Source organism: Bombyx mori, chromosome 23 (assembly GCF_030269925.1).
Source record: "Bombyx mori chromosome 23, ASM3026992v2".
Taxonomy (NCBI): domain Eukaryota; kingdom Metazoa; phylum Arthropoda; class Insecta; order Lepidoptera; family Bombycidae; genus Bombyx; species Bombyx mori.
The window spans coordinates 10,373,221-10,385,282 of NC_085129.1; the positions used below are offsets into that span (position 1 = coordinate 10,373,221).

General features: G+C 36.4%; 1 protein-coding gene across 1 annotated transcript in view; it reads left to right on the plus strand.

Moving 5' to 3' along the window:
- Window positions 1–12,062, plus strand: part of LOC101736160 (prominin-1) — a 28,288-nt gene that overhangs the window by 5,624 nt on the left and 10,602 nt on the right. The window contains exons 3-6 of the mRNA XM_062675229.1: window positions 4,419–4,642; window positions 6,459–6,571; window positions 7,931–8,026; window positions 9,814–10,016. Of these exons, the coding sequence (XP_062531213.1) occupies window positions 4,419–4,642; window positions 6,459–6,571; window positions 7,931–8,026; window positions 9,814–10,016 (636 nt within the window). The remainder of the gene's footprint in view (window positions 1–4,418; window positions 4,643–6,458; window positions 6,572–7,930; window positions 8,027–9,813; window positions 10,017–12,062) is intronic.

Below are 12,062 nucleotides of genomic sequence, written 5' to 3' on the forward strand. Positions count from 1 at the left end.
GGACTTCAGCAATGCCAGGCAATGGCAGGCAGAGCCAAGCCGCTGATGGACTTCAGCAATGCCAGGGGCAGAGCCAAGCCGCTGCCTACATGTACGAGAACTTACACTAATGTCTGAGAAAGAACACGCTTCTCTCTTCGTGTACCCGTCGAGGTCGAATAGGGGCCAAGATATAGATCTCGCCCAAACGGCACCTTAAGGTCTCGCTCCGCTTCTAATTTAAGAACTTGCTAAGGGGCCCAAAAAATGCAACGCGTACGTTACGTGCGACTCGCGTCTACCGGATTGCGGATGACCGCACTCCCCTACTCACCCTCAATCTGATCTTAAATGGTGGGTATCCCGGGAGTGTAATTTGGCGGCACCGCCTGCGAGACCTTCAGATATACCGCCAGCTGCCGTCACGTCAGTTCTGCATTTTATAAGGACAATATTGTGCTTAGAGATGCGCTCTGCGTGAAACGTGTCGCTTTGTCGTCAGCCTACCTCGGATGAATTCTGTCTCATACAAAGCATCAAACACAGGTTCTGACCCAAAAAGATTAATACAAAATATTTCCTTAGATTTTGCGTTTGAATTATAAGTAAAAATTACATACAGAAAGAACCCTTTGAGTATGGTAACACATAATACAAACATTATGTATATTAAATTTAAAACCTTGAACCTACCTGAGATGTGATTTCTCGTTTCTGTTCCGTAAATTCAGACATGAAATGACGTATATATTAAGTTTTGATAACTATTAACTTAATTGACCTTCGAGGAATTAATTCTGTTGTGGAGCCTACGGATGACGCACTACCGATATTTCATGTGACCTTCGAATAATGTACGTTAAACTATTTAAATTAAATTACAAGTTTTTTCACAGGTGCGTTTGAATTTTAATTATACAGAAATAATTTTGTTCATTACATGTTATTAATATTTGTTATCAACATTGTTAAATTTAAAAAAATTAAACATATTACTTAAGATAGGTTCATTTTCTTTATCAAGGTGTGGAAATAACGACGAAGAGAAGTTCTTCCACCGAGCGGGTGATATTGCTCGGAAGACTATCTTTTTTTTTAAATTATGAATGAGGGATTACTGTTGGCCCAGAGGCCTTTCCAGTTTCACCAGGACATCATAAATATCACAGTGAGAGCATCAGTATAGAGCATTATTACTACTGGTTTCATCTGAGTAGCACCTAACACCAGAGACTACAACAATTAAAGGTCCATCTAAATATCTCAGGTTCGGGAGAGGATAAGTACCGTAGAATTAATTTTGAAACCTCAAAAACCGTTCTGCTTACAGTAAACACAGTCGGTAGTGTGGCGCTCCGTTTGCAACGGGATTTTTGAACGGAACTTGGCGCCAGATTCTACTAAGTATAATGGATTATTGAACCTTTCTTTTATTGTCCTATTGGCAAATAAGTGTAGAACCCACCTAATGACTAATAACACAAAATATACAACCCACCGTCGCTTTTTTTTAATTTTTTTATTTTTTTTATTTTCCTACCTAAGCTGAGAGCCTTGAGAGGCTATTTCAGCGTAACCCTAACGTTTGTAGGTGACGGGGCTCAAACCTGATGACGTTGCTAACACGAACCCTAGCAAGAGCCGTGCTTCGCAGAGTCTACCACCGGATCGGAAACGCGACCCACTGAGAAGATCCGGCGAGAAACTCAGTGGGCTGTGTCTGAGAGTTAATTTACTCGTCGAGCCCTTCGTCGCAAGCGACGGGTTCGACGAGGACGGTGACCGGTGCTTGAAGTACCTAGAAGCACCGTTAGTGGATCGGAAGGATCCGAGATGACGTGTTTTGGGCGACGTCGACTGCTTTCCATTCTGTCCGCAGGATCGGGAATGTAGTTGCGGGCGGCCACGATGAGAGGGTTCTCGTGTCGTGCCGCTTTATCGAAGTGGACCGTCGCTTATGGACGTCAGAAATACTATAGATTGGCCTTCCAATCGAAGGATAGTATAGATGTTGAAGGCATTGTGCCAATGTGGGCTACAATACAATGCTCTTCTTTAAAAATATATTTCTTATTTATATTGGGGTGATTCTGATCTACCCTAATCATGAAATCAAAATCATACCCATGAACCTCATATTTTAGAAACACATAAATCATTTCCTTAGTATCCAGAGAGGTCGACCGAATGGTTTGTGTAATATATCAAAAAAAGAAAGCAAACAACAATGACATTTTAAAAGGATAGCCTTCTGAAACTCAATAACGCCTTGGCTCTTCCGATTAGTGCTAAAAGCATCACACGTATATTTGTACAGTGTTGTGTGTGCCAGTCGATGTGAGTCTAATTTAGCAAGAATTCAATATGTTATAGTTTAAAAAACGATCAAAGTTTTTTTTGTTTCATAATAGGCAAAACATCGTGTGGCTACAGGTTAGTCAGATAAAAAGTGTCCCGACTGGTTTAAATTAATAAAATGCGAAAACAAGCTTACAACCTGCTTATAAAACGCGTATTCTTAAAATAATAAACTTAACGTTTAAAATTATCACGGAAAATGTAGTAACTTAAAGTGGAATTTAATGTCAAGCTCTATCTACACTTGTTTGTGACAGCAGTATTAGTAAATAAATATCTTAGGTAAACATCGGAATAAATAGCTATTATTATTAAATCTATATTTAAGTATAAGTATATATAAAAATGAATTGCTGTTCGTTAGTCTTGCTAAAACTTGAGAACGGATGGACCGATTTGGCTAATTTTGGTTTTGAATTATTTGTGGAAGTCCAGAAAAGATTTAAAAGGTAGATAAATATGAAAATGCTCGGAATTAGATAAGAAAAACAATTTTGTTTTTCCTTTGATGTGTCCCCCGTCGGACGGATTCATTTTGTTTGTTTTAAGTTTTTTTTATACAAAAGTTTAGGTATTTTATTTATTGATTGAGGCACTACGAAGTCTGCCGGGTCTGTTAGTATTATTAATATAATATACTGAACAATTTTTGAAATATCCTGTATTGCAATAGGCAGCGGCAGTATAGGTTTCCAATTACCATCAGGTGCGTCGAGCATTTGTTTGTCTTCAAAGGTATTAAGCATTTATCTGTTCTAGCCTAAGACTCCTTTGGTTATATGATGTCGTCATAGCCTAAAGGATAAGACGTCTGGTGCATTGGTATTTTGCGATGCACCGATGTTTGAATCCCGCAGGCAGGTGCCAATTTTTCTAATGAAATACGTACTCAAGAAATGTTCACGATTGACTTCCACGGTGAAGGAATAACATCGTGCAGTGAAAATCAAACCCGCAAAATTATAATTTGCGTAATTACTGGTGGTAGGACTTCTTGTGAGTCCGCGCGGGTAGGTACCACCACCCTGCCTATTTCTGCCATGAAGCAGTAATGCGTTTCGGTTTGAAGGGTTGGGCAGCCGTTGTAACTATACATGAGACCTTAGAACTTATATCTCAAGGTGGGTGGCGCATTTACGTTGTAGATGTCTATGGGCTCCAGTAACCACATAACATCAGGTGGGCTGTGAGCTCGTCCACCTATCTAAACAATAAAAAATAAAAAAACCAAATGCAAGGAAAAAAACGTAGTTTACAATTTATCCGTTCTGAACTAAGTTAGATTTGTACCAATTATAAGAGACAAAAAATAGCAAGCTAAGAGCCTGAACAATTTCAAAATTTCGTACTCAGGCCCAAATATTTAGGATTAAAAGTACTTTCTTTTAGAATTTATACAGATCCAATCTAATTTTAGAACAAAATCGTTACATGAATTTTTAGGCTCTAACAAGTTCTCAGCACATCTGATGTAAATTTATTATTACCCGGGCCCATTGCCATCAAAACATGACTGAGAAATGGGATCGAAAATATTCTTAAAAACTTTATTAAGGTTCAATGCTTATTTTAAGGCTGTAACCATTGAATTAATTCGAATTCTTTCAAAAATTTACGCCATTTATTAATACCCAAAAATGCTCAAATATAATGTCGGAATTATTTATTATTCTGAGATTTCCTTTGCTCATTTCACAAAATGGGCATTTCTCTCTTAGACAAGACGCATTGGTCATCGTCTAATTACATCGGCTTTTTCTCGGATTATGCCTTGTCTGTTTTGATTTGTTGAGCCAACACGTTTCATCTTAAGACTTCCAGGATGAAGGGAGAATATCGTATGATACAGAGAAAGATGCTGGAAAAAACATTTGTAATAATCTTTATTTCATTCTGACTAATAATTTTCCCATCTAAGTACACAAATCAAAACCATTGATTTTGTTGAATTGAATTCTTAGTAAAATTTTGTAAAATCTTGATTTACATAAGTGTAGGCTTTCAAAATTCCAAAGTTTTTTAACTTGAAACTAGTTAAAATCAGCGAAGCATTTTAAAGTCATAACGATTTCTTTTTTCAGTCAATAAAAGTGGAGTCGACATTTTTGGTTTGTATCGTCGTGTTTGCGTGTATAGCCTTAGTAATACCGTCATACCTTCTCGTCTTGGGAATTCTATCGCTGTTCTCAAAGTCAAGTTGTGATGACGAAACAGAAGCCGGTGCGTTATTTCCTGATATAGAAGAACCAGATTGCAACGACAAAGCGTTGGTCGTAATGACCTTTTTTGCCGTACTGGTTTGTTGGTATGTCCTATTCATAATACACATTTTTCAGTAGAGTACAAAAGTGATGATATAAAAACTATACTGTCCAGTGAATATTAGTTCGTTAGTTCATACTAGTAAAGTGTAAGTTGGAAAATTTTTACTACATGATCTTTGTTCTGTATACATTGAAACTTTAAAATGCGAGTTTTATTCTTCTTCTTTTTATTTAATTTATTTATTTAATTTTGCTGAAGTCCATGGGCGACGGTAACCACTCACCATTAGGTGGGCCGTATGCACGGCTGCCTACAAGGGCAATAAAAAAAAATTGGTGACTAGGATAATTTTGATCTTCAGATACTTATCCAATACCTACCTAGGTATTAGAATTGATTTAAAGAATAATGTTACAAGATTCAACGAACTCTTTCCGATATATGAAATTAACTCACGCGTCATATGATTTAAATCATACATCCGTAATATATTCTAATCTGACGAAGCGTGTTGCGGATAATAATATGTACTTTTAGGCTATGAAGCTACTTTGCATTTTGATTTAATAAAAAAATATAAATCATATTGAGTATCGTTATAAATTAATGAGTCTACTAAGACTACGAAAACAATATTCTGATTTGAAAAATATTACCATACAATCTCGTAAAAAGGAAGTTTGACTTTTCAAAATCGAAATGAGGCAAATTAACAGAAGAGCAATTAAATCGACGAAAATTTAAAAGTTCTGAAAATTTCGCCAACTCTTTCATTACTGTTTCTTTTGAATTTATTTCAGTTCGCAAATATACTTTGATGTCAAAATTAAAATGCGGAATGAATAATTTGATAATTGAATTTCATTTAGCGGGAAAGATTTGCAATCAATATTAAGGAACTCAATGTAAATTTCTCGAATGATTCTAAATAATGATTTAAATTCATATCTTGCGTTTGTTTTTTATTTGGTTAGAACACCGTGGACATGAAGACAAGGACAGGAGTTAATAATATTTGATTTTCTGTGAGAAATATACTCAATGACCTTATGCAAACTGACAATAAATTAATATCTGATATGGACAAAGTTTGACGATAAAAATCGTGTTTGAAACACAAGTCCGGTAGATTCTGCAAAGCACTGCTCTTGCTAGGGCTGGTGTTTGCAAATTCTGTCAGGTTGAGCTCATGAGCTCACCTACCCGTCTTTGCGTAGTTGGAAAAGCCCCGTTAGCTACCAATTAGATGAGAAAAAAAAAAGTTCGCATTGCATTAGGATAACCACTATCGTAGCTTTAATAATGAAGATGTTCGTTTGTTTTTATCTGATAGATAGTGACGGACTTCTGTAGGGTATGTCATTTTATCTAATATCAAGTCTGGAAATACTGGTTCATGTTTTGGATGTGTTTATCCGAAGTATCTTTTGATAGGTTTTATTTTCCAATTTTTTTTACGACATAATAAATTAGGCTATTAGTAAATTTGATTTAAAGTGAATATTTAAGCTTTAAGATATAGTACCCCGCGAAAACCGGTGATTTCGGGTTGTGACCATCGTTAATTTTGTAAAAAATCAATTTCTTGAAAGTGCTTCCCAATCACTTGCTACTTACATTGCCCTACAGTATTTACTTATTATGAATTTATTTACTGTTCTGATATAAACAAAACATCTAGTCACAGAATTCCTTGATTCATTCTGTTCTTGATTCCGTGACCAATAATCAAATTATATAATTATATCATATTGTATATGTTAATCTTTGCATTTTTTCAGTGTTCTAATATCAGGAATGGCTATAAGCAACGAACAAGCGCACACAGCGGCCATTGACAGTAACAATGTTTTCAGCTGCGCATGCGCAGACGTAGTCTCTTGGATGTCTACTGCAGCAAGACAGTTGTATCACAGTCTCGTTCCACCAATAGATCTTGTGCTCCACGCTTACGAAGACGATTTAAAAAGTGAGTACCAACACAGATTACTATTAGTATAAACTGCTTATAATAATAATACATATTAATTATAAATAGCTGAGAACAAATTAAGTACAGTTCCCAAAATAGGAAACCCTGCGTTATGGGTACCAGAGACGGACATACATACTCATATACTTTTAAATATATAGTAAACACCCAGACAATGACCAAAAATGGTTTCTTCGCGGCAGAAATAAGCAAAACAAAAAATTCTGCGATATTCCGGAACCAGCAATGCATTCATGTCGTCAAAAGAACGAGCATTTGCGCTTGTTTCAAGAATTTCTACTAAAAAAATTAATGTTAATGCAATTAGACGTAACAAATATATAGACTTCAATGCTATTTTATTTACATAATAACGTACAAAAAAATGGCAAAACAGATTGGCAATGACCTTGATACGACAGTAATCAATTATTATAAGATTTAATGCCACGAAAAGAATATGAATAATTTCTGTATAAACCTTGAATTATAAAAATTAAGCGATCGGTAAACAAGATTGCTGTTCCTGTTTTGTTTTTATTTCAACTTTACAAATATTCAGATTATTATGGAATTCAAACTATAAAATTTCCAGTTACAATTTATATTCTATACAAATAATTATTTACTAATTATACAATTTCCAGTTTATTAGCTTTTTGTAGCGCTGTTTATTTATAATAATACATATATTTAGACAAAGTGATATTGTCTCTCATAAAAAGAAACCTTCTCGCGTATCTTACTTTTCTTTAAACATGGCACGGAAATGCTATGCAAGTTTCAGAACTTTCTAGATCAGTCTAGAAGCTATTAAACTTTTTGGTTCACTGGACCGCCTCCTATTTAGGTATGTTTAGTTATGTTATGTTAACGCACCCTGTTTTTTAGGTACCCAACATAAATATTATTAATAAATGGTTTATTTTTGTCATTGCCATACAAATCAGGATCACAATTGAACCTGGTAGCTAAACATCAACGCGATTATCATTTAATCCATAGATGGATTCTTTATATGTATATCCCATGTTTGTACGTATTGAAAAGATTCATAGGTTAATATTATAATATAATTGATATTCTAATAACAATTTTGGAACTTATCGTTCACTTTAAATTATTTCTAAACGTGTTGCGACAAATTGGACTATTTTTAAACCTCCAACAAACGCCGACTATAGTCAAAGAAATGATAAAATGAAAAACTAATATAAAATAAAACATCAGTTAGAAATTTTGTCTATTTTTTCTCTTAGTGATCTGAAAATATGAATATTTAAATGATTGTCATTATTTAACTATTCTTTGGGCTATAAAGTTTTTATTTGAACAATTTTAATGTAATAATTTCAGATGTGGAGACATTACTCGGAGAGTCCATTCAGCAAGCCGTGGCATCCGAAAGTGGAATCGATTTAGTTTTCGACTCTTTAGCAGACATTATCACCGGTATTTTTTTATTATTTCATACTCTTGAAACTACTTGAAAGCATTCAAAATGACTGAGTAGCTTAGGTGGTCGTATATGATTATCGGAAACCATTCATATCACAATACATGTCCATTCCTCGACTTAATATTTTTTATAGCAGTGGGTTGGTTTACTATTTGGAGAGTGAACCCGCTAAATAATCTTCCCATCGCTTTTTCATCTAAAATTTCAATCATATTATTATGAAAAGGTGTTTTCCTCTAATTCCGACTATTCTATGCCTTTTTTTTTGCCCTTGTAGGCAGACGAGCATACGGCCTACCTGATGGTGAGTGGTTACCGTCGCCCATGGACTTCAGCAATGCCAGGGGCAGAGCCAAGCCGCTGCCTACCGCTTAATACTCTCCACAAGCCTCGTTTGAAGAAGGACATGTCATAGCGCTCGGGAAACACCGTGGAGGGGAGCTCATTCCATAGCCGGACGGTACGTGGCAAAAAAGATCTCTGGAAACGCACTGTGGATGACCGCAGTGGCTCCAGGTACTATGGATGAACTCTACTCCGGTGGCGGGCGGGGCGATGGTAAAAACGAGATGCCGGTATCATCTCGAACAATTCCTCAGAGCACTCCCCATGGAACATACGGTTCCAAATACAGAGGGAACCGAAGTCCCTCCGCAGACCCAGAGGTTCCAAACGATCCGTGAGAATGGGATTATAACGGCTTCGTTCATTGGAGTTTGGATTTATTGGGGCTCCAGCGACCATTTTACACCACTTATGACGCAAGCTAGTTTGCCCATCTACGACATAATAATATAAAATTTAAAAGTGATTAGCTTTATGTATATCTCAATATTTTTTTTATTGCTCTTGTAGGCAGACCAGCATACGGCCCACCTGATGGTGAGTGGTTACCATCGCCCATAGACTTCAGCAATGCCAGGGGTAGAGCCAAGCTCATTGATAAATATGACGATATGAAACCCAATATTACAATATTGCGTTATTACGTTATTCTATTAAAAAGACGTTTTAGGACAAAATGAAATATCCAGAATATTTTATTAATATATTCTACCCACGCACACACTTCCTAGAAGCCTTATTACATTGTTTTTATTATGAAATTCTGGAGGTTCTTAGAGGATCGTCTCAATAACGAATTAAAATGAACCAATGTTCCTCCAGTGATTGAAATTGGTCTTTAATCACTCTTTCCTCAAGATTTAGGTATATTAATTGAACTCCATTTTTTATTTTCTATAATATTTTTCTAATGTATTTCGAAAATTGACTCCAAAATTGTTCCTTTGATAACATTGACTCGCAAAAAAACAAAAATTAAAATTAAAAATGTCGCTGAACTGATGACAAAATAATAATTTTCGACCTTCTGCTATACAATGATTTCAACCTGGTTTCTCAAGATGATTGAATGCATTCTCGTCATGATGCTTTAAGCTTCGGTAACCACGTCGTGGCCTAAAGGATAAGACGCCCGCTGCATTCGTATCTAGCGATGCAACGGTGTTCGAATCTCGCAGGCGGGTACCAATTTTTCTAATGAAATACGTACTTGATGTTCACGATTGACTTCCACAGTGAAGGAATAACATCGTGTAATAAAAATCAAACCCGCAAAAATTTTAATTTGCGTAATTACTGGTGGTAGGATCTCTTGTGAGTCCGCACGGGTAGGTACCATCGTCCCGCCTATTTGGCTGGGCTGTGAGATCGTCCACCCATCAAAGCAAAAAAAAAAACACTAATGTGAAAAACCAATTGGCGATCTGCTTTACAGAAACTGAAGACCTCTCTGCAAAAATATCATCCCTTCGCGATGTAAGCATCAAAGCCGGTGTATTGGCATCCGCTGCCTCAGACAGGATAAAAGATTTGGTCAAACAGCTGGAAACCCTGAAGAAATATTGCACCGTTAAAGATATGCCTTTATGTGATACTTTGAACTCTCACTCTTTGGAAATGAAAATGAAATTTGACATGGTAACTTTTCTTGTATACTTGAAAATTTTAGGGAATTACTCCCGTAGAAGTTCCTCTGTTACTAACGTTATCTCTATGAAGCACACCTGTTTGTTGGAACTAAAACTGACAAAAACATCAACATTTGACAAAGGCTTATGAACTGTAGCTTGTAAAGTACCAAATTTTAAATTAAAATGATTCAGAATACGTATAGTTTAAGAATAAACAATCACAGAAATCTACATTTTCTATATTGGAAAACATTCAGCGACTTCTTTTAAAAAAAAAATAATAGCATTAAAAATTAGCAGTTCATATGTAAAACCTTATATCGTATGGTGTAAAATGCTCATTTTAGACAAATTGGGTATTTGGTCCCTATTGGAGTCCCTATTTGGCGATCTTTGACATGCCACTAGTGGACTATGAACTTGAAGTCTCAATTGCCCTTGGTAGCTAATATACAGGGGCGTTGGAGAGATTGAAATCAGACAAGATCAAAGTTTCAATTGCATGTTTTCTACACCGGCTGTCCCATACTACAAACTGTACCATGTGTTTTTACAATACACCCTAACATCAAAATAATTTATTATAAAATAATTGGTTTTTACATCATAAATTAAAAAAGGCTAGTGAGTGAGATCCACGAAAAAGCGTCTGCAAAATAAGAACTTAAAACAAAAATGTTTAATGCTCAGTCCAGTATATATCAGGCAACGTTTTTATATAGCTTAGATGTATAGACGTATATAGTAAATGAATAGAAGTATATAGATGAGGTGTTAGATGTATATAAAGTTGAGCTCTCCGGGCTCGAACCCGGAAGCGTTGATAACACTAACCCTAGCAAGAGCAGTGCTTCGCAGAATATACCAGCGAATCGGAAACACAACTCACTGAGAAGATCCGGCGAGAAACAGTAGGCTGTGTCTATGGGTTAGTTTACTCGCCGAACCCTTCGTCGCGAGCGACGGGTTTGACGAGAGCGGTGACCGGTGCTTGAGGGACCTAAAAGCACTGATAGTGGATCGGGAGGACCCGAAGTGACGTGTCTAGGGCGACGTCGACTGTTTACCATTCGGTCCGCAGGATCGGGTATGTAATTTCCGGCGGCCACGACAAGAGGGTTTTCATGTCGTGCCGCCTTCTCAAAGTAGCGCACTGATGCTGACTGAATATACTTACCGATGGCGTCAAGCTCCAGGTCATCATGAAGATCCTCATATTTCATGAACCACGGTGCTCGGACGGTGATTCTAAAAAAATGGGGTTGAATGACTTCAAGAGGTTCCAAAATAGTGCGGGTTTCGTGAGCGAACATTACACTTGCATAGATCATGACCGGACGTATGCAAGTTTTTAGTGTCACCTTATTACGAAGTGATTTTTAGTACAGCCTTTAAACCAAAACGCATTACTGATTCACGACAGATATAGTCAGGGTGGTGATACCTACTCGTGTGCAATCAAAAAGCGGCCTATTACCAGGTGATGTTATATTTTAAAGAGCATAGATATATTAGAGAATTAATGAACGAAATGAACTTAAAAAGCAATAATAACACTTGACAACACGTTTTAAATAACTCTAAGCTTCACATGTATGTACGTATGATAACAGAAACTTGCGCGACTTAAAAGCACAAGTTTCATAGTTTATTACGTACTCGTAGCATAACGCCAGTTTAGTTACTCGAGAGTTCCAGAACTTTCGGAGCGCGGTCTCGTATTGTTTAATGCTCACAGTTGAATATTTACCATTCGCGTAAAACGCTTAAGCATTTTGGTAATTACTTTGACGTTAATAGCAAAATTATGATGTGTATTGTGAATTTTCATCAATTCATATAGTTTTTACCGGATGTCTGTTTTGGCTAGACGAACTCACAGCCTTTCAGGCTTAACCTAGTTACTATAGACACTGGAACGCTTACTCCATGGTCTGTCTAGCTGAGACATGTGTCAGTCTTCTTGTATTGATGGTGCTAACGCTTTTTCGACTCTTCTACCTACCACCATCTTATGGGTGAAATATGTGAAGACCAAACAAAAATTAATTAA